The sequence below is a fragment of the Mauremys reevesii genome, linkage group 3 (assembly GCF_016161935.1).
Source record: "Mauremys reevesii isolate NIE-2019 linkage group 3, ASM1616193v1, whole genome shotgun sequence".
NCBI lineage: Eukaryota > Metazoa > Chordata > Testudines > Geoemydidae > Mauremys > Mauremys reevesii.
The window spans coordinates 148,984,919-149,008,748 of record NC_052625.1 but is presented as its reverse complement, the minus strand read 5'-3'; the positions used below and the strand labels follow the sequence as shown (position 1 = coordinate 149,008,748).

The 23,830-nt window shown below is 40.3% G+C and overlaps 1 protein-coding gene across 3 annotated transcripts in view; it reads right to left on the bottom strand.

The window, feature by feature from the left end:
* LOC120401555 (pleckstrin homology domain interacting protein) overlaps window positions 1-23,830 on the bottom strand; it is a 341,061-nt gene that overhangs the window by 5,843 nt on the left and 311,388 nt on the right. For all 3 annotated transcript variants that reach the window (XM_039531654.1, XM_039531655.1, XM_039531656.1), the window contains exons 32-39: window positions 19,483-19,608; window positions 15,516-15,588; window positions 14,880-14,930; window positions 14,408-14,557; window positions 10,771-10,923; window positions 7,715-7,881; window positions 6,973-7,238; window positions 6,456-6,617 (exon numbers count right to left, since the gene is read on the bottom strand). In XM_039531654.1, the coding sequence (XP_039387588.1) occupies window positions 6,456-6,617; window positions 6,973-7,238; window positions 7,715-7,881; window positions 10,771-10,923; window positions 14,408-14,557; window positions 14,880-14,930; window positions 15,516-15,588; window positions 19,483-19,608 (1,148 nt within the window). The remainder of the gene's footprint in view (window positions 1-6,455; window positions 6,618-6,972; window positions 7,239-7,714; window positions 7,882-10,770; window positions 10,924-14,407; window positions 14,558-14,879; window positions 14,931-15,515; window positions 15,589-19,482; window positions 19,609-23,830) is intronic.

The window sequence follows — 23,830 nt, the reverse complement described above, 5'->3', positions numbered from 1 at the left end:
GCTCCATGATTCTTTATTTCTGATGTAAATGGTTTTAAAAAATAAAAGTCTGGATGTCAAATTTGTGTGGAATGCAGGAATCTTTGGGGCTAAAAGAAGTGATATCCTCACAATGAGGAACATTTAAGAGGTGTGATATTCATATTTGATTTCCACGCCACCAATCCTGGCATTTTCCCTTGCTTCTGCTGTGCAACTGAAAAACTTTTCCAGTTCAATAACATCTTTCAATTTAAACCAGTTACTCATTAACATCACTTCTCTTCTGATGTGGAGCAGCTACATCTGTCCACATCTTTGTTAAATGGAGATTAGACCAGCACCTTGAGCATTCTTTCATTCCCAAAGGTCTACTGTTGCAGAATTTTCCACCCCTTGCTAAACAGTACATCACAGTATGTTTACACAATTGCCAGAGTTCTGCACTGGCTTTTGGGTGTAATTTTAAGTTGTTGGTTTTGACCTATAAAACCCTAAATGGTTTGGGCCCTGGATATCTGAGACCACCTCTCTCACCTTACAATATCACATTCTTCCACTGTTGGGTGCAGTGTTGTTGTAGCTGTCTTGGTTCCAGGATATGAGAGAGACAAGGTAGGTGAAGTAATATCTTTTATTGGAGCAACTTCTCTTGGTGAGAGAGACAAGCTTTTGAGCTTTCTCTGTGTCAGGTTGCGAGCTTGTCTGTCTCGCCCACAGAAGTTGGTCCAATAAAAGATATTACCTCACCAACCTTGTCTCTCTCATAATAATACGACAGTTGTGATCCAGCAGAGGTGGTAGAGCTAAATAAGCTTTTTAGGACAGGAACTGTATCTTTGTTATGTGTTTGTACAGTGCCTAGTACAATGAGGTCATGGTCCATGACTAGGGCTCCTAGATATTACCACAACAGAAATAAATAATAATTAATGGTTTGGTGGGCAGAAGCTACTGGCTGGATATTCTCTATGAGGGATGCACAAGTCTGGAGTTCACTTTCCTTGATAGACTATCCTGAAATCCAGGATATGCTGCAAAGCTTATCTATTCTCTTCCACTTTCCAATTAGGAGTGGGTTGTAAGAGACAGTAAAGGGGATATTATTTATGACGTGTTCTTAACTGCCAAATGGATTATTTGGGAGAATATCACTCTATATTGTGTCTTTTGTTGATATTTTTCATATATGTACAGATGTTTACAGTTTGGATAAATACTTTTAATAAATCTAAGGAAATAATTATCTAAATCTAAAAGGAAGTACTTATGAACACACGTGGCACTGAAATGCTCCCCATGGGACACAGTTCAAGGACAAAAAAAACAGGCTTTTTTCATTACAGAGCAGTTTGACAATAGGTCAATATTAATCAATCTTAAAGTGACTTTCCAGCAATTAAGCATTAGCTGACATTGCCCACTCATAACAACAATCCTCATATTGTTCAGAAATCTTTATGATATAATAATGCAGCAAGATATGTGATGTTACATCACTGTGACTCAGAATCACCACACATTATCATTGCCTCATGGGGAAAAAATCTCTATTTCTCCAAGAAGAGATGGGGTAAGGAAATTGTTTTTCTTTTCTCCTCCTCCTCCCTATTATTAGGCAGGAGAGAGAGGAATGTGTTCTCTCATTCTCCCCGCAGCTTCCTACTGGAAGCTGCTCTAGAGAAGGTGGTGGTACCACTTGTATTTACTGTTTTCCAAACAACACATTTTCTTTCCTGTTGTTCTGGGGCAAGGGAAAAATATTTCAGCAGTTTCCACACCACTGGCCTGATTTTGCTCAGTGTTCTCTGAGAATGGCAAGTGGAGTCTACTCCATGAGAGCCACACAGAGGGTGGTAGTATTAGAACCAAAAAAAAAATCATAGAATCATAGGACTGGAAGGGACCTTGAGAGGTCATCTAGTCCAGTCCCCTGCCCTCATGGCAGGACTAAGTATTATCCTAGACCATCCCTGACAGGTGTTTGTGTAACCTGCTCTTAAAAATCTCCAAGGATGGAGATTCCACAACCTCTCTAGGCAATTTATTCCCGTGCTTAACCACCTTGACAGGAAGCTTTTCCTAATGTCCAGCCTAAGCAGCCCTTGCTGCAATTTAAGCCCATTGTTTCTTGTCGTAGCCTCAGAGTTTATGAAGAACAATTTACCTCCCTCCTCCTTGTAACAATCTTTTATGTACTTGAAAACTTACGTCCCCTCAGTCTTCTCTTCCCCAGACTAAACAAACCCAATGTTTCCAATCTTCCCTCATAGGTCAGGCTACAATTTAGTCATGAGTATTTTTAATGAAAGTCATGGGCAATAAACAAAAATTCACTGCTCATGACCTGTCCATGACTTGTACTCTATACTCCTGACTAAATCTTAGCTGTGGGGGAAGGAGAGGGAGACAGGGTGCTGTGATGGGGGGTGCTGTGTGGGGCTGGGGGAGGTTGCTGCTCTGGTGGGGTGGGGGGCACTGAGCAGCGGCCCGTGCGGCTGGCTGTGGGGCCGCCCGAGCAACTAGCTATGGAGCCGTTCCATCGGTGCCCAGTGTGGCTGTCCCCGGAGCCCCCTGCTTGAGAGGCCGAGACCAGCCACACCAGCTGCTGCAGAAGTCACGGAGATTGCGGAAGTCATGGCATCCGTGACAGATATGGAGCCCTATTCATATGACATGTTTTCTAGATCTTTAATAATTTTTGTTGCTCTTCTCTGGACTTTCTCTAATTTGTTCACATCTTTCCTGAAATGTGGCACCCAGAACTGGACACAATACTCCAGATGAGGCCCAATCAGCATGGAGTAGAGCAGAAGAATTAGTTCTCATGTCTTGCTTACAACGCTCCTGCTAATATAGCCCAATATGATGTATGGTTTTTTTGTAACAGTGTTACACTGAGCTCATATTTAGCTTGTGATCCACAAGAACCCCCCAGATCCCTTTCTGCAGTAGTCATTTCCCATTTTGTACGTGTGGAACTGATTGTTCCTTCTTAAGTGGAGTTCTTTGCATTTGTCCTTATTGAATTTCATCCTATTGACTTCAGACCATTTTTCTAGTTTGTCCAGATGGGGGTGGGGGGGGTGGGGGGGGGCAACCTGTGGCTCCGGAGCCACATGCAGCTCTTCAGAAGTTAATATGCGGCTCCTTGTTTAGGCACCGACTCCAGGGCTGGAGCCACAGGTGCCAACTTTCCAATGTGCCAGGGGTGCTCACCTCTCAATCCCTGGCTCTGCCCCCACTCCACCCCTTCCCATCCCCTCTCCTGAGTTTGCTGTGCCTTTGCTCCCCCTCTCCCCCGAGCCTCCTGCATGCCATGAAACGGTTGATCAAGAGGAGGGGGAGAGAGAGGGAGGCGCTGATCAGCAGGACTGATCATGGATGGCAGGCACTGGGAGTGGGGGGAAACTGATGGGGGGCTGCTGATGTATTACTGTGGCTCTTTGGCAATGTACATTGGTAAATTCTGGCTCCTTCTCAGGCTCACATTGGCCACTCCTGGTCCAGATCATTTTGAATTATAATCCTATCCTCCAAAATACTTGCAATCCCTCTCAGTTTGGTATCTTCTGCCAATTTTATAAGTGTACTCTTTATGCATTATCTAAATCACTGATGAAGATATTCAATAGAACTGGACCCTGTGAGACCTCACTCGATACGTTCTCCCAGCTTGACTGCGAACGACAGAATCATAGAATCATAGAATATCAGGGTTGGAAGGGACCTCAGGAGGTCATCTAGTCCAGCCCCCTGCTCAAAGCAGGACCAAACCCAACTAAATCATCCCAGGCAGGGCTTTGTCAAGCCTGACCTTAAAAACCTCTAAGGAAGGAGATTCCACTACCTCCCTAGGTAACCCATTCCAGTTCTTCACCACCCTACTAGTGAAAATTTTTTTCCTAATGTCCAACCTAAACCTCCCCCTCTGCAACTTGAGACCATTACTCCTTGTTCTGTCATCTTCTACCACTGAGAACAGTCTAGATCCATCCTCTTTGGAACCCCCTTTCAGGTAGTTGAAAGCAGCTATCAAATCCCCCCTCATTCTTCTCTTCTGCAGACTAAACAATCCCAGTTCCCTCAGCCTCTCCTCATAAGTCATGTGCTTCAGCCCCCTAATCATTTTTGTTGCCCTCCGCTGGACTCTTTCCAGTTTTCCCACATCCTTCTTGTAGTGTGGGGCCCAAAACTAGACACAGTATTCCAGATGAGGCCTCACCAATGTTGAATAGAGGGGGAATGATCATGTCCCTCGATCTGCTGGAAATGCCCCTACTTATACAGCCCAAAATGCCATTAGCCTTCTTGTCAACAAGGGCACACTGTTGACTTATATCCAGCTTCTCATCCAATGTAACTCAAGTTCTTTTCTGCAGAACTGCTTCCTAGCCATTGGGTCCCTAGTCTGTAACAGTGAATGGGATTCTTCCATCCTGAGTGCAGGACTCTGCACTTGTCCTTGTTGAACCTCATCAGGTTTCTTTTGGCCCAATCCTTTGATTTGTCTAGGTCCCTCTGTATCCTATCGCTACCCTCCAGGGTATCTACCACTCCTCCCAGTTTAGTGTCATCTGCAAACTTGCTGAGAGTGCAGTCCACGCCATCCTCCAAATCATTAATGAAGATATTGAACAAAACTGGCCCCAGGACCAACCATTGGGGCACTCCGCTTGAAACCAGCTGCCAATTAGACATGGAGCCATTGATCACTACCCGTTGCGCCCAACGATCTAGCTAGCTTTCTATCTAATGATGGGTAACTACTCTCTGGGATCAGTTTTGCACCTACCTTATAGGTTGTATTTTGCTAGTTTATGAGTAGGTCATGAGAGAGACTATCAAAAGCCTTTCTAAAGTCAATACATACCACATCTACTGCTTCCCCCCATCCACAAGGTTTGTTAGTCTGTCAAAGAAGGCTATTAGGTTGGTATGACATGATCTGTTCTTGAAAAATCAATGCTGACTGTTACTTAACACCTTATTATCATCTAGGTGTTCGCAAATTGACTGCTTAATTATTTGCTCCATTATCTTTCCGGATACTGAAGTTAAATTGATAGGTCTTTAATTCCCCGGGTTGTCCTTATTTCCTCTTTTATAGATGGGCACTATATTTGCCGTTTTCCAATCCCCTGGAATCTCTCCCATCTTCCATGACTTTTCAAAGATAACTGCTAACGGCTCAGATATCTCCTCAGTCAACTCCTTTAGTATTCTAGGATGTATTTCATCAGGTCCTGATGACTTGGTAAGATGTCTAAGTAATTTTTAACTTGTTCTTTCCCTATTTTAGCCTCTGATCCTACCTCATTTTCACTGGCATTCACTATGTTAGACATTCGAATGCTACTAACCTTTTTGATGAAAACGGAAACAAAAAAAGTAATTTAGCACTTCTTTCACATTTCTACATTCTGTTATTGTTTTTTGGGGGTTTTTTTAGATTTCACTTCATGGTATTACAACATTCCCATTATCTCCAGATTATGGCACTCTGAGTCAGTAGTTTCAGATTCTGATTAAATATATTGCACAAAATGCTATTTAATTTGAGACTATAAACTACAAATTAAATTAAATCAACCATAATACCTGAGTGCTGTTCTTCAGGAGGGATCTTTGCTTTACACTCTTAAGACTTGTCTACACAGGTACACCCAAAAAAATTAATTTGACTTAAATATATACGTGAATTTGGAGTGGATTAGTTAAACCGCATTAGCACCTGTATGGACATTCTTATTCAGAATTAAATTTGGTTTAGCTTAATTCACAAAACGAATTTTAATTCTGAATAAGAGTGTTCAATGTAGGGCCTAATGCAGTTTAACTAATCCACTTTAAAAATTAATTTGGATTAACTTTCTTTAGTGTCCCAGTATAAACATGCCCTGTTCTTCTCTGGTAAAAGTAACTGAATACATTTCTTCAGATTTTAAGATTTTGTAACATTTAACATATTCATAACATTGCTTATCTTAAAACATTCAGTAATACTTTATAATATACTGAAATCACATCACAGTTATGCAACACAATATCTGCAATTACAATTAACATAAACAGAAAGTTGACCATATGATGATGTAATTACAGTATATGTTAAAGCAGCAAAGAGTCTAGTGGCACCTTATAGACTAACAGACGTTTGGGAGCATGAGCTTTCGTGGGTGAATACCCACTTTGTCGACATGCATCCGACGAAGGGGTATTCACCCACGAAAGCTCATGCTCCCAAACGTCTGTTAGTCTATAAGGTGCCACTAGACTCTTTGCTGCTTTTACAGATCCAGACTAACACGGCTACCCCCCTGATACTTGAGTGTATGTTAATATACCCGGATTCTAAAAACACTTAAAAACACTTATATTAACTATGAAATCAAAGGGGTATTTTAATGGAGTAATTCAGTCATGTAATTAACCTTCTGATTATGTGAATTAATGGTAGTTATTACAAACATTACCTTGCTGATTAATAGTGGATGATTTCATTTTACGCTTGATTTGTTTATCTTTCTCCACATTTTCTCTTGAAGAGTTATTCCTAGTGTTGTGGCTGTAACTGGATTGGCTAGGAATTGACAGAATATTCGGGTTCTTGGAATGTTTGGTGGAATTCTCCAATACTAAAAAGAGACAAACATTGTATAAGCAATACTGAATCATTCATTATAATGGTTTATATTATTTTTGTAAATCTTATCTGGCTCAGCAGGAAGGTAATGGCTTTCAGTCACTACTGAGCTGTACCATATTTGAACCAATTACCTAGAGGGGGATGTCTCCATTTCTGTTACCAAATCTTGAACCTTTCAGTCTCCCTCTTTGAGCTTTCCTGAGATTGTTAACTTGAACACACAGTACCCATTCCTAATCCTCACTGCAGTGCTAAGAAACAGCTACAAATGTACTAATGTCTAAGAAACAGTAAACTTTGAAATTTAAAAAGCTGCAAAAATTATGAATGTTTTTCAAACCTACTTGTTTTCCCTGACACGGTAGTAGTATTAGGTTTTGTAATTAAAGGTTTTCCTCCTGAAGAAGTGGACGGTTGTTCTGTAACAGCTGTATCTGTTATCCCCCTATTACTTCTAGTCCGCACCAAAGAGGAAGATTCAGCTGCTTTTCCATTCATCTGAGCAGCAATGTGTCTCAGTGCTGTTGAACGTACAGGAACTGAAGATGATGAGGCGGCAGAGGTTTCTGCCTTCAACTGAGGTTTTATTAACCTTCTCTTCCTTTCAGGGCTGTAAATAGAAGCAAGATTTGTAATCTGGATGACCACATTTAATATTCTACAGGGATAAATAAAGCAATATGCTAGGTAGTGTCTAAGACTGTGGGAGTAAAACAGTTGTTTCTATATAAAATACGTTAAAATATGACATTTACAGTGGAATTTCATTTCGTTGTGAGCCCCTGAAAAGTGAATCTTTAGTGAAGAATCACTGTAAATGCTAGTCATATGACAAAGCATGATGCCATTAGTATCCTAACATTGTATTTTACTGTATGTTTAGCAGTTATTTGAATTTTAATCACTTACACTAGGATAGCTTTAGTTAAAGTTTAAAAATCTTCCACATCATAGGGACTTGCATATCAAATATATCATTCTGCAATATAGTAAAGGACGTATTAAAAAAACACCACACCAAGTTCTATTATATAGATATCTCAAACGTATATAGCATTTCGTATTATCTTACAGAAATTAATGTACCTTGATGCAGCACTACTGGAAACAGAACTGCTGCTTCTTCTTCTTTTCCTCCTTCGTTTCTTCATTGTGTTTCTTTTATGAAAGCGCAGAGCAGATTTATAATCTGATAAAACGGAACTTATATGTTCCTCAAAGAAAGCAGAAAGGCGCAAACTCATGCTGTAAATCTATTAAAAATAGAAACCAATATATGGAATAAGCAAATAATACAAAAAATCTTTTAAGGTTTACAATTTTCCAGTAGGCATTTGTTTTTACTGAATATAACAATATCTGTTTAGAAAACTACACACATTAATATAGAGAAGAGAGATTTTAATGTCTAAGGAAGAATGAAATGAAATTTACAGTAGACACCATAGAGCTGTACTCGAGGGTCTAGCTGGAACCATCAAAGCAGTTTACCCAAAAGTGGGCCATGACCCTGTGAAAATATAGAGATTGGCACAAAGGAAGAGGTTAGAAAGAGGTGCATGGCCCTTCTCCCTGAGTTTCTGACTCCTTTCCAGACTACAGGCTCTGATGTAAAAGGGAACAAGTATCAACATGCATCTGTGATAGGAATACATTTTGAGAACCACAGTAATCCAGTGCTAAATAATTTAGTTTTTCCCACATTAAGTTGTGTCCATATATCCCCAAACAGAACATTACTCAGCAGTAGCAATCCACCCCAAGAGGAAAGAGAGAAAGTAGACTGCAAGTACTGCCACAGCTCTAATTAAATGGACTACCTGGGTACCATAGATATTCCATTGGTCTTTACCCTTAAGCCTACAGAGAATTTGGCTGATTCATGGAGAGACCTGGTCCTAGACACCTAGCAGATGAGAGTTTGTTTCATATCCAATTAATAGAGTACAGTTGCCATAGATCTGGGAAAACAAAACAAACAAACGGACTGGCTAGAGTATTTTGGGGGGGGATGAAGGGGGGAGGGGGAACAAAGCCCCTGGAAAATGACAAATGAAGGCAGACACTAAAAGCACCAGGAGGATAGTCCAGCACCTAGATTTTACAGTTAGGTGTGACAGTTGCCAAACACCTCACTAGAAGATACAAGTGAAGGAATCTCTTAAAACCCTGCTTTACAAATGGATAAATAAAGATTGATGTCTGACCTGCTAGGAGATAGACATAAGCAGCTATCAGGTATACTTTTCAGAGAAAAGTACAAGTAATCCAGAATGATAGGTACTGAATGGGACTGAAACACCAATGAATGGCTGGAACCAGATTGGAAGCCACTTCCACTGTGATGTATATAGCTTGTATATGGAGAAAACACCGAACTCCACAAACACCTGGAATAACTTTATCTGACAACCTTAAAACTACTGAAGATAAAAGCCTTTTACAATTTGAATTTCTAAATAAACAGATGAGAGGTATGAAGGTAACAGCACTCTAGTTCCGGTGGATGACATAAGCAGAGAGAACTGAGGTTGACTGCTAAGAAATTTGTCTCCTGTATTAAGACAACAGTAAATGAGAAGACTTGGAGGAGAATGTACCAGTCACACACGAATAAACCCTCAAGCACAGCATACTTGACTGCACTCCTCTTAAGTTTCAGAATTAGTTGTTAGTATTTAGCCATTGATGAGCAGAAGAAAGGCCATTAGTAGTACGCTGTAGTTTGCATCACCAATACATTTATGTGCTGCCTTTACTTCCATAGGATTTCTCAAACCAGAAGACTAAGTACTTAAAGTGAAGGACATTTTTTTTCAAGAGAAAATGTAGAGCAGACTTTCCAGACTACTGTGCCCCTTTCAGCAGTCTGATTTGTCTTATGTACCCCCAAGTTTCACCTCACTTAATAACTACTTGCTTACAAAATCAGACATAAAAATACAAGTGTGTCACAGCAGACTATTACCGAAAAAAATGCTTACTTTCTCATTTTTACCATATAATTATAAATTAATTGGAATATAAATATTGTACTTACATTTCAGTGTATTGTGTATAGAGCAGTATAAACAGGTCACTGTATGAAATTTTAGTTTGTACTAATTTTGTTAGTGCTTTTTATATAGCCTATTGTAAAACTACGCAAATATCTAGATGAGCTGATGTACTCCCTGGTTGAGAACCACTGATCTAGAGCTATCATCTCAGGGTACGTCTTCACTACCCGCCGTATCGGCGGGTAGCAATCGATTTCTCGGGGATCGATATATCGCGTCTCATCTAGATGCGATATATCGATCCCCGAACACGCTCCTGTCGACTCCGGAACTCCACCAACCCGAATGGCGGTAGCAGAGTCAACATGGGGAGCCGCGGCCATTGATCCCGCGCCGTGAGGACGGTAGGTAATTCGATATAAGATACTTCGACTTCAGCTACGTTATTCATGTAGCTGAAGTTGCGTATCTTAGATCGATTTTCCCCTGTAGTGTAGACCAGCCCTCAGTGACCAGCAGTTCCAAAATCAACTGACAGATGGAAAAAAACCCAGAGAAATGCCACTTAACAGTGTCAATGACCACCACTGAACAGTTCAGAATGTCACTGTCCTCTCCTAGGCTAACTAAAGTTCTGAGATTTGTGTAATTCCAAGTGTGGGGATTTCTGGAGGCAGTTTCAGTTATGGAGAATCAATTATTATCCTCTCACAAATATCAGTGAAATATTTTTTGTCACAGTGTGTACAATCATACCACATTTTCCACACATCCCTCCTTCCACACAATTTATCACTTTTTCAACCTTGTCTCAAATAGTTATTCATTTACACCTCATCCCAAAGGTGATAACTGAAAATCCAAGACTGTAGCAGCACAGAACTTTCAAGCCTTTAATAACCAAAACACACTCTTATTTATACTGTAGCTTGCTGAACATTCTTCTGTTTGTCTCATAATAGGAATAATATTTATGATGGAATAAGCATTTAACCTTTTTGGAGTTGAGAAATATCCCAGCTTTGTTTTAATGTTTAATCTCTGACAAAAATCATTTACTATCTTGTGTGTTTCTGAGGTATGTGAACTTCCCTTAAATAAATACATATCAAGAATTTGGGTGAGTAAACTGTATATCCTTACCCTTGATCTTTTGCTTGGTGTGTAAGCTTTAGAGTTGCTGAAAATAAGTCTCACATCTTTACATAATTCCATTGGAGACTCATAATTGCCAGCTTCCAGAGTTTCTCTAACTGTTGCAAAATCCATCGGTGTGTCAATAATATCTCTGTAATCCTACAAAAATTATTAGCAAATCAACATGTAACAGAAATGACTTTTGTTGGGCCCAGCATCTCTCATTCAGTAGGACAAAATTACTTGTCAATTAGATTAGCTTTGCCCAATTCTATTCTCAACTTTAAAAGTCTGCATGGAAGGCCACAAAAGCATCTTTCAAGATCTGTTTTAGGGAAGCAACGCCTTCTGATCTGAAAGAAGCCATGTTGCTCCTGGCAGAGTTGACCTTAAACTTGAGCATTATAAGCAACATTGATACAAAATCAACTCCATTTGGTAAATGAACAACTTCAACAACAAGAAAATTACGAGCTCTATTTTAGTAAATTTCATACCGCTTCTGATATCTAATATATGGATGTGCCTCAGCCTCACTGAAAGCAGGAATGCAGCAGAAAGAGAACAATTTCAATTCTAATTTAAGGCAGTTATGAACAAAGGGTGGGCATTTGTATCTCTCCCCCTAAAATGTTTCCCTGGATGGCCCAACAGCTCCCAAAGTTTATCAAAAGCACGTAGAATTTCACCACAGTTGCTTTTAAAAAATGAATTTGAATAAAAAATAATTTGGATGATGGTGCTAGGCTACAGTTGATCCTTGAAAAGTCCTACTAGCCTCCAAAATGAAGGTCACACAAATTTAGGGGGCGGAGCAGGGCTGAAAGCATGGCGCTCCCTCCCCGCCCCCGATGGGGGCTGGCCTGGTTCCTGCTGCCCCTTCCTCCCCCCTCTGAATGTTCCTCCGCGCGCCCATAAATGAGCGCACCCCACAGTTTGGGTACCATTGCATTAGAATCTTGGTTACTCCCTTCTATAGGACTCTCATGCAAACACCAGTATTCTCACTGACTATTTTATCCAGTGACAACTTTAGAAGGAAAATGTGAAGGAACATCTTATCAAATTAACAACCTGGAGAGAAGAGTAAACATGACTGACTGTTGGATTATTCAGGCAGAGGCTATGGTATAAAAATATAGCTATACAGAGGAGAAAACACCTAAAATACTATTATTACACAGAAAAAAACTATATTAAAGGACATTAGTGTTGCAGGGTCAAGCACTCAAAAGTTAGGAAGTGCCAGAATTAAGCTTGTCCCCCTTGTGCATATGCATTATGACGTAGTCTTTAATTACATGATCACATACTAATTTTTCTACTGGACCTCTCCTCATTCAGTGCACAGGAGGGGTGTTGTTCAGTCAATGAGCAATTATTCTGGCTTTTTAAATTCTCATAATTCAGTTGTAGCCTACACGTTATTGACTGCACACCATCCAAATTCTACACTGAGTACAGAATTATTAATTTCCACACAAACTGTTCTATAACACTCATCACGGTAATATTTAAGTGATTCACAAACTTTAATGAATTATTCGTTACAAAACCATTAGGAGATATGATGATGATATTATTTTACAGGGAACTGAAGCACTACATTTGGGTGCCTAATTTGAGATGTCTAGGGTCTGAGTTTTTCAAGAATACTTAGCATTTTTATAGTACTTTATACATTCTGAGCATAACTATTATTGATCCCTGTAACAATAGTAAGTGCTCAGCACTTCTGCAAATCAAGGTCCTGATGTCTCAAATTGGGCAGCCAGAAAATGAGACGCACACAGTTGGTTGTCTGCTCTGAAAAGTCTGGTTTAAGTGACTTGCCCAGCGTCACATAGGAACTTTGTGGAAGAGGCAGGGATAGAATCTAGTACTCCAGCATTCTAATTCAACTGCATTAACCATGATACCTATCTTTTCTCTACCTGCAATCCCTGCCTCATTTACTACACATCTCGGGGGGGGAGGGCAGGAGGAGTGGGTGACCTAGTTTTGTTTTAGTGTAAATTGCTATGTTTTTAAAAAAAGCAAACTGAAATAAAAATGAAGACCCATCATATTGAACCACAGTGACTGTCACATGCATCACCACCAGGATTTGGACCATTAGATCCAAAGCACAGACCTCCACCACTCAAGTTAATTGGGTATTGTAGCAGGCTGTCCTCTTGTTTGATCAGGCACTTAAGGGACAGGAAACACACAACTTGCTAGTGTGTTTCACTGTTCGTACTGCCCCTGCCTGCATCTGTCTGTCTCAAACTGTCCATCCTCCTTGCTCAACTGCATTTGAGCAAGTCAGGCTGCTTTCTCCTCCTCCTCCACATTTCCTGTGCTTCAGCCGTGGAAGAACAGAGAGGACAGAGTCTCTGCTCTCAGTTCTGGTGCCAGGCAGGCACCACAGTGGTCCCAGCAGCCAGGATGAGAAATTTCAGGAAAAGTCCTGCTCATCCTCCTTCCTTCCCAGCAATACTGGGATTAAGCATGCTTAGTCACTTTGCAGGGATAGTGTATGTTCGGGATGTGGGAGCCATGAGAGGATGCAGCATGCTCAGTGCAGACAATATCTTTGGAAAATAACGCTACCAGTCTCTAACAAACCTCTACTGAGTATGTGCACGCTGCAATTTTCAGAAGTTTATAATATGGGCAAACTTGGATGGATTTTCACAAGGACAATACAAGGCACATCCCTGACACCAGGATTATCACCTGCCAAATTTTGTATTTTTCCCACAGCTTATTCTCAGAAATAACCAAACGTTTGGGTTTTGTTGCTGGAAGTTACAAAAGTGATTCAGCCTAAGGCAGACAACTGATATGGAAATTCTAGCCCCAACAGTTAAGAGTTTGGCTAGGTTATAAGCTACTGAAAACAGGGTCTCATAAGCACAGCTGCCAACTCTGCCTATAATTAAAATATTGACATGTAAAAAATGCCAAAAAATAACCATTTTGCTTTGGTAAAAATCTAGCTACCATATACCATCATTCATTAGCCCGTTTGTTTATAAGCCGACCCCCCAAGATGGTTAGGTAAAAAATAGCAAAAACTGTATGACCCTTTCATAAGCTGACCATATATTTCAGGGGTTGGCAAACTTTGGCTCCCGGCAGTCAGGGTAAGTCACTGGCGGGTCAGGACTTTTTGTTTACTAGCACTTCCTGCAGCTCCCATTGGCTGGGAATGGTGAACAATGGCCACAGGGAGCTGAGGAGCTTCATGCCTTCAGACACTCCAGGTAAACAAAACGACAATGTATTAGATATTCAATTCAATGATTCCATAGAGTTTAAAATCATCAAATTTTGGTGTAGACACGTTTATAAGCCAACCCTCACTCTTTGATGTGTCACTTTTTTACCAAAAATATTTAGCTTATGAACAAGTATATACGGTATATAATTATCTCAGAAGCATGCGCACATGATCATGAGCTACCTTCAAATTATTAAGTTTATCCTGATTACTCCAGTTGACCAAAGGCTCAGGAATTGAGTCAGGTTGCCTAAATGAGACTAACACCACTACAGCGATTTTGATAAAAAAAAACTGATGAAAAAGATAGCTGCAACTCCCTCTCATCCCAAGTATGCAAACTATGACCAGCCTTGCCCCCACTAAAATACTCACTGGATATTCAAGGAGATCCACTGGTTGGCGAAAAGGTTCAGAGTCCTCACACTGAAAAATAAGATTTAACAACTCCTGGCATTGTCTTTTCCACGCCTGAACATCATATGACTGTGCTCTGTTGCGCAGCCTCCGCTTGGGTTGATGATCCTGAAATGGCAATTGTGACTATTGTATATCAATCAGCCTGACTGTTTTCACAAATTAAAGAGTAAAGTGGGTAAATGAAAATAATTAAGGTGTGAATCATCATTAGCAAACCAGTAATACATAATGGAACAGGTAAAAATGTTTTTAACATTACAGCTAATAAAGAAACTACTACTGTTAAAGTTGACTCACGGGGGAAGATCCATAATATTTTAAAGGCTGGATTAGAGCATTTCAGTTTTTAATGTTTCTTGTATAATCCTTTTTTGGAGCTATTTACAGTGGTATAAAATCACTGAATCAAAGTAAGGGAAAATATTACCTTCCTTTTTCTAGTGGATGTCCCTGGCACGTTTGTATCTTTCTCTTCTTCCTTTGAGTAAAAAAAAAAATGAGTTGCAACATTAAAATATAAACACATTTGAGAAATTGTACTTATACTTCCAGTTCTTTGTAGGTCTCTCTGTCCCTTTGGAAGGTGCTCTACATAAGAACCCTGAGAACCTTCCTGTTTTTTTCCATCACATTTTTCCTTCCTAACCCTCAAATTTTTGAAACATGATGAGCACTATATATATATTTTTAGCAGTTTAGGACTTCTCTGAGTTTGTAAATGTGGAGTGAAATTCACCCCCATACAGACAGTGTGCACAAAGTTTATGTACCACTGGATTGGAGGGTAGGGGGAATTTCACCCGCTGTTCCTCAACTGGTTAGAAGGACTGCAGTTGGGTGGCACAGGGCACTCTCTATCCTCTCACAATGGGCTGAATATACTGCCTTTGCAGCAGGAAGCTGCAGGTAGTAAAACCCCATTTCTCTTGAACACTAGTACAGAGTACTAAGCCATCATACTGTGGTTACTCTTAGCTATTTTCACATTAAACAATTGTTTTTTAAATTGAATAAAAAAATCAAAGTGGAATTTCGACATGCATGTGATATTTTGTTAGCTTACCTCATCAGAGTCAGACAAGACTTTCTTCTTCATTGTATTATATAATGGAATTACATCATAGCAAGCTTGGTCTCTGCACAGCAAGAAATATTGTATGTTAACACGTGTATATTTGCATCCCGTGGTATATTATCAACTTGTTTTTAGAGGTGGAACAAATTTTTTCAAGTCATACGTAATCATACTACAGAAATACAGATTAATACCGTGGAATTCTAATCAGAAATATAATAATAAGAAAGTTATTTTATTACATTGGAATTTGTAAGGAACCTCCAAAAATCTGATTATCTAAATTTCTTAAAATATATGAAAAATTAACAGATTATTTTAAAGATTGGCATAATTTGATTTTTTAAATTCGATAGCTAATATCGATGTTTAATTGTAAGCATTTTTTTTTATTTTTATCAATTTAGATTTTTACAGTTACAAAAAATTATGGAGAGATCAGACAATAATTATTCAATGACAGTAGATGTTGAGATTCAAAAACTTAAAACTTTATAACCGTTGAAATGCAAGTTAACAACACGTCAGAATACATGAAGTAACTATCCTTATATCAAAATCTAGTAAGTTATCAAGAAGCATTTTTCTTACTTTGCTGAGTTGTAAATTTTAGTTATCATCAATGGAAATATTTTTGATATTATGATAACATCCATTGTCGGCTTGTGTGTATGTATGGTGAAATCAACATTTACTGATAAAAATCTAATTCTGCCAAGAATAATTATTTTACAGTAACAGATATTTTTAAATGAAAAATGTCACTCCTTCAGCATAAAATAATCAGTTATAAAAATTCTAGACTTTATCCCAAATACACTGTTTTGGGATTTAACCTCTTAGAATACAAAACCTTTCACCATAACCTAAAATTATATTAATTTGAAAAAAAAAAAGGATAATATATATTAGTCTTGGTAATGGGAGACATTATTTGTAATTAAACATCTTTTTTTCCTAACATTGCTGTTTGAAGTGTGTGTACTAATATTTGTTACTGTTTAGTACGTTGTATGATTTAGTTCAACCAAAATGAATTATTGGTTTGGGGATCTTGAATAATTTGGCAACGCATTATACTAAAGCAGTTACCTTAAATGAGAGGAAAATGTCCCCAAAATACTGACTGTGTTACTATGTAACAACACAAACTGTCACCCACAGGGGTGTATACTAAGCAATTCTGCATTAGAGACACATCTGATCAATCCATAGAATGCTGTTGACAGCAGCAGTTGAGATTCACAAAAAAAAGGGGATCATTGTGATCTAGTCTGACCTCCAGCATAACACAAGTCATAGAACTTCCCTGAATCAGTTTCTGTTTGAACTTGAGTGTATCTTGTAGCAAAACAAACAATCTTGATTTAAAAACTGTGACTAATGGAGAATCCACTATGACCCTAAGTAAGTTGTTCCAATAGTTAATAACGCTCATTGCTATATTTGCACCTTATTTCTAGTTGGAATTTGTTTAACTTCAACTTCCAGCCATAGGAGCTTTGTCTGCTAGATTGAAGGGCGCATTATCAAATATTTGTTCCCCACATAGGTATGGGGAACAAATAATACAGACTGTATTATAGCCTACAGACTACGATCAAGTCACCCCTTTAATTTCTCTTTGTTAAGATAAATGGATTGTGCTCCTTTAGTCTACCACTATAAGGAATGTTTTCTAATCCTTTAAATCATTCTTGTGGCTCTTCTCTGAACCCTCTCCAATTTATCAACTTCCTTCTTGAATTGTGGACAGTAGAAATGGACACAAAAATCCAGCAGCAATCGCTCCAGTGCCAAATACAGAGATAACATAACCTCCGAACTCCTACTCAAGGTTCCCCTCTTTTTATACATCCAAGGATTGCATTAGCCCTTTTGGCCAGAGCATTGCTCTGAGAGCTCATGCTCAGCTGATGTCACCATGACTTCCAAGTCTTTTTCAGAATCATTGTTTCCCAGGATAGAGTCCCCCATCCTATATGTATGGCCTTCATTCTTTGTTCCCAGATGTATGCATTTACATTTAACAGTATTAAAATACATACTGACCACTTGCCCCATCTTACTAAACGATCCAGATTGCTCTGTATCAGTGACCTGTCTTTTTTTGATTGTTTACTGCTTCCCCAATCTTTCTGTGATCTGCAAACTTTATTGGTAATGATTTTATGTTTTCTTCCAAGTCACTGATAAAAATGTTAATTGCATAGGGCCAAGAGTAGTAAACGACAACCACAACATCTGCGAGATGTTCTGCTTTTTCAGGTCAGTGATTATGTAACTTACAGACTTAGACCTAGTCTACACAAAGAAGCTGCAATGGCTGATTTAAAGGTATGTTTTAATGGGCACAAACTAAAACAATACAAGCTATTATTAACCCAAAATAAGAATGTCCACATGGTGTTTTGCACTAGCTTACCTAAATCAGTTTTTAAAAAAGGTGTCTTTAGTTAAACCAGGGCAACTTTTGTGTTTAGATCAGACCTTAGTCAACAAAAAAGCATGTAGGAACAATGGATTAAAAAAAAATATGAAATACATGGAATGCTACCAAAAAAACCTCCCAATCCTAAAAACACACAGATTTACTGTTTTTGGATATTTTATTGCTCCTTTACTATGCAGCTTAAAACACAAATTAATTTACACATCAGTTTTACTATTTTGAAAACAAAACAAACAAAAACATTGATGTTTCCAGGCAAGTTGCTACACATGTGCAATAACTTTAAAATATTTGATGCTCTTCACTACACAGCATACATCCTACGTCAAAGTCACAAATGATAAGTTTCAGTGACTCCAGGAAATGCATATACATTGAGGCAATATTAAGAAATGCATATCAAACAGTGGTTCTCAAACTTCATTGCACTGCGACCCGCTTCTGACAACAAAAATTACTACAAGACTCCAGGAGGTGAGGACTGAAGCCTAAGCCGACCTGAGCCCTGCTGCCCCGGGTGGGAGGGGCCATAGCCGAAGCCCTCGGGCCTCAGCCTCAAGCAGGAAGCCTGTAACCTGAGTCCCATTGCTCAGAGCTGAAGATGATGCCTGAGCTTCGTCGCTCAGGGCTGAAGCCCTTGGGCTTGGGCATATAGTCTAAGAGGCCATGACTGCGCTACTGAAAAATCACTCCCTTACCTTTTTGTTTTAAACTTCCCCTTTACTTTCTGTCCACTGGAGAAAGGAGTGGAGGGGGGAGAAAATAAACTGAAAGTAGGTTTTTACATAAAAAAATTCTAAAAATATTTTATTTAGAATTTTAATCAAAAATGAAAAGTTTTGTAAGCCACACACATTTTTCAATTTTTCATGAAACACATTTACCATTTTCCAACTAGCTCTAGTTACACCAAATGGGAAGGTTTTAGAATGAAATTCCTACAGGTACTGTATTATTAGCTCCATGTTTTAATACTGTGTTAAAGAGATTATTTTCATATCTATGCCCTCTATAAACCACTAAATCTATGACTTGTCAGAAAGTTTATGTAGGAAATGAAAAAGCAGACTATATATCATAATTAATTAAATATTGAAATTTCCCTTTCAAGCGTAATTGGTATATTTCTGCTTTTAGAAAGTTTCAAATATTTCTTGATACTCTACATAAATACTTCATGAAGAAAAAAAAAACAACCACCATAGGATGTTAATATCCAGATTCAATTTCTAATTTGTCATTATTCAATTCCTTGTTTCTGAAATGTTTTGTTTTATAAACTCCATTACATTAAACTGAATCCTATTTTGCAATAATTGACATAATGTTCTTTACATAGCCCTGGAGTTTCCCCTCTCCCTTTCTAAAGATAAATGTTTTGCACTTCTGACCTTCAGTAAAGTAGATGGCAGGCTCACATTAACATGCAAAATTATCTACTAGTCACTTTTTATCTATTGTTAGAAAATAGAACAAAAATATTAGATCTGTTCATCAACTCACTTTATGAAGTGTAGCAGAAGATCTGTAACGAATTTGGCAGATTTAACAATAGGGCTTCCTGGTTCATTGAATGTGCGTGTATTATGTTCTATGTACCGAACTTCCCACATAAGTGAAGAAAGCCGCCTTTGTGGGGAAGGAAAAAAACAAACATAGAAAAGACATTGAACAGTTACATATTATAATATCTGGGTTAAATTTTTTTTTAAAAAGTCTTCCATATCTCCTTTCAAGCAGTTTAAAAAGGAATAACAGCCAAAAATTACAGTTCTTGGTTAGAGCAAGAAATCATATACTCTTATATAGCTCTCTATGTGGACAACAGCAGGCAGTTTTCTCTTGCTTCCAGCTCCTACATGTGTGTCTGATGTACAAGGGGGGGGGGGGAAACGAGAGTTTTGAGACCCTCACCGCTAGTCAATCAGAAGATGGCTCATAGGAGTGTACTCCCATGCTTCCCAGGCAGTTCAGCTGGCTACCTATAGCTTTTCTCTGTGCCCAGGCCTGGTCCTTGCCCTCCTAAAGCAGATGGTTAAGGGGACAAAAAATTTCCTCTCATAGGCAGAGTCCTAGAGCAACAGCTAGAATTCTCTCCCTTACCCCTCAGAGTAGCTCTAATGAATACAGCCCACCAACTGCAGAGCAGCAGTCCCTGCCTGCAATCACAACACAAGTAAATGCATTTTAAAAAATTGATGCAACTATTAATATTTTCTATGCTGTGAGATTATCAAAAAATGAGGACACCCCCTATTTCAACTAAATTCATTCTTAAAAGTGGTATGGAAATTGAGAGTAGGGCCAACTTCCATTTTTCTTGCAGTTGCAAAGTACTATGGAAGGAATTTCTAAGAAGCATATCTTAACCTCCCCCCCACCACCAATAATTATGAAACCAGACAGAGTGAACTGGAAGACCAATTAATATATTCTACTGAGTGCATATGCACACTAAGACGACTATGTAAATATGCTTTGTGTGAACGGGACACTCAATTCTACAATGTGCTTAAAATAAAATGAAGGAAGGTAGGGTCTTCCTTACACAGTGGTAATATGGTAGGCTTAAGTTTAACAGTCTCTTGTTTCCAAAGGCTAATGACATGTCCCAAGTAAAATATCATGGCAAATTACCAGAGATTTCACAAGGGGAGATGAAGTTAACATGTTTACGTAACTACTATAAAGGAAAATAAAACTGAATTTTTACCAAGAAGCAAAATACAAAGAAAATTGAGGTTAATTACCTGTAACTGGAAGTATTCCTTGACCTGACTGCAGCATACAATATGGTTTGGCACATGGGCCTTTTTGTAAAATTGTCTAGAACTATGTCAAGTTGGTTAGTATGTGCAATGGCTCTGTTTTTGAGAAATTACCATTTCTGTGTGCATATTGGTGATAGAACAAGTGCTTGGAGACACCAGAAGAACAGCCTCCTGCAAGGATCAATATTATCTCCACCCGTATTCAACTTATATTGGAATGACCTACTATATACCGGGTCTCACAAGTTTGTTTATGCAGATGACATATGCCTTGGCACTCAGTTACATTCCTTTGACATACTTGAGAGGGTTCTGAACGCAGCTATGGCAGCTATGGTTGATTATGATCAGCAGTGGCACCTGACACCAAGCAGACTATGTCAAGTGTCTTCCACTTACATCATGCAGAAACGGGCAGAGAGCGGAACATAGTTCTCAGTGGTCGGCAAATAAAGCATGATTCACACACGGTCTATCTAGGTGTCACTTTGGATAGAACTCTTACATATCAAGACCACAAAGACAGTGACTAAGGTCAAAACGTGGGGCACCAACACCCAAACATTATGCACTTCAGCCTTGGCACTCTGTTAGTTAGCACTGGAGTATTGCGCTCCAGTATGGGCTTGCTGGTCTCACACAAGGATGATCGACGTATGACTTAATTCCACCATGAGGCCATGACTACACTTGCAGATGTACAGCGCTGTGCGTTAAACCTGCCTTCATACAGCTGAGTAGGGAAAGCACTTCAGTCTGTCCACACTGCCAGCTGCCAGTGCACTGTCGCGCCCACATTTGCGGCACTTGCAGCAGCATTGAGAGCAGTGCATTATGGTAAGCTATCCCACAGAGCACCTCTTCCCATTCTGGCACCATGGGTTGTGGGAAGGGGGCATGGGTGCGGGGCATTCTGGGTCCTGTCCCAACTCCCCATCATGCATCGCTTCGCATCCCAGCAATCCCTGTGTTTCCGTCCACATTTGGCACCATCTTTCAAAGGTTTCTGTGCAGCGTGATCTGTGTTCCGTTTCGGTCTGCGGGAAATGGAGCCCAAACTGCTGAGGAGTATGCTGACGAGTCTTGCCAGCACGTCACGTTTGGCAGTGGAGCTATTCTTAAGATCCACAGTGACAGTGAGGAGTCCAACGATGATATTGAGTCGCGTAATGCGTACGACACAAAATTGCTTGTGGCATTCACGGACATGCTCAGCACCATGGAACGCCGCTTGTGGGCTCAGGAAACAAGCACTGAGTGGCACATCATCATGCAAGTCTGGGATGACGAGCAGTGGCTGCAGAACTTTCGGATGAGAAAAGCCACTTTCATAGGACTGCGCGAGGAGCTCACCCCCACCCTGCAGCGCAAGGACACGAGATTGAGAGCTGCCCTGCCGGTGGAGAAGCAGGTGGCTATTGCAATCTGGAAGCTGGCAACTTCAGACAGCCACTGATCGGTCGCGAACCAGTTTGGAGTGGTAAAGTCAACCGTTGGAATCGTGTTGATGCAAGTTTGCAAGGCCATTAATCGCATCCTGCTCAGAAGAACCGTGACTCTGGGTAACATGCAGGACACAGGGAAACCCATTTGTGCAAAGCCATCCACAAACTGTGGAAGGGCGATAGATGGGACGCATATTCCTATTCTGGCACCACCCCACCTAGCATCCAAGTATGTTAATCGGAAGGGGTATTTCTCTATGGTTCTCCAGGCGCTTGTGGATCACTGTGGGCGTTTCATTGACATTAACACAGGTTGGCCCGGAAAGGTGCACGACGCACGCATCTTTCGAAACACTACCCTGTTCAGGAAGCTGCAGGTCGGGACTTTTTTCCCAGAGCGGAAGATCACAGTAGGGGAAGTCAAAATGCCCACTGTGATCCTTGGAGACCCCGCTTACCCGTTAATGCCATGGCTCATGAAACCCTACACAGGGAGCCTTGACAGCAGCAAGGAGCAGTTCAACAACAAGCTGAGCCAGTGCAGAATGACTGTGGAGTGTGCTTTTGGCCATTTAAAGGGCCGCTGGTGCTCTTTGTATGGGAAGCTAGACCTGGCCGATGACAGCATCCCTGCAGTTATATCAGCGTGCTGGACCTTCCATAACATTTGGGAAGGGTGAAAGATTCACTCAGGCATGGAACTCGGAGGTTCAACACCTGGAGGCTGAGAGCAGGGCTATTAGAGGGGCCCAGCGCGCGGCTGCAAGGATTAGGGATGCCTTGAGGGAGCAATTTGAGGCTGAAAGCCACCAGTAATGTTTGGTGCCCTGCATGGGAGTGAAGTGCAGTGGTTCCAATGTTAGTTGGAATCTGTGTTTGCTACGCTGACTTGCAGTGCCTGTTTCTTTCCTGGGCTAAGGTATCTTTTACTATATGCAATAAGAAAGAATGTTTTCAAAGCCAAAAAATCCATTTATTTATTGAAAAGAAACACAACTGCTTGGGAGACAGAAAGGGCAAGGGGGTGGGGTGGGGAATGGTACAATCACAGATTTGCGTATGTCCTGTCTGGAGTGCTGTGCAATGAGCGCTGCACTTCAGGATGGCTATACTGCATGGTGATGGGGGTTGAGTGCAGAGGGTAAGGGGCATAGTTTTCAGGGCTGGGTGATGAAGATACAGGTGTTGGAGGCAGCTGGTGGCGGTAAGAACCCGGATGTTGGGGAAAGTGGGTTGGAAGTGACATGGGGGCACAAGGGAAAGAGTTTTGGGACAAAGGCTGCCAGGGGAGGGGGAGGAGTGGGGCTTGCATGGCTACGAGCGCCTGGATAGAGTCTGCTTGGCGCTCCATAATGCTTATCAGCTGATCTGTGCTTTGCTGCCGGTGTTCCGTGCTTTGCTGCCGGTGCGCTGCGTTTTCCTGGCGGATCCTGCTTTTGCTCTCCTTCCACTCCTGCACTTTTTGATTCTCTTTAAGAGATTGCTGCATCACTTCTTGCAGCATGTCTTCTTTGCTTTTTTGCGGCCTCTTCCCAAGTCTTTGCAGTTTCTCAGCCCGTGATAACATGGACGGCTGAGAGCTCAAGGTTGCATCTGTAAAGGCAAAATGCAACACTTAACAGAGGCAGCATTGTT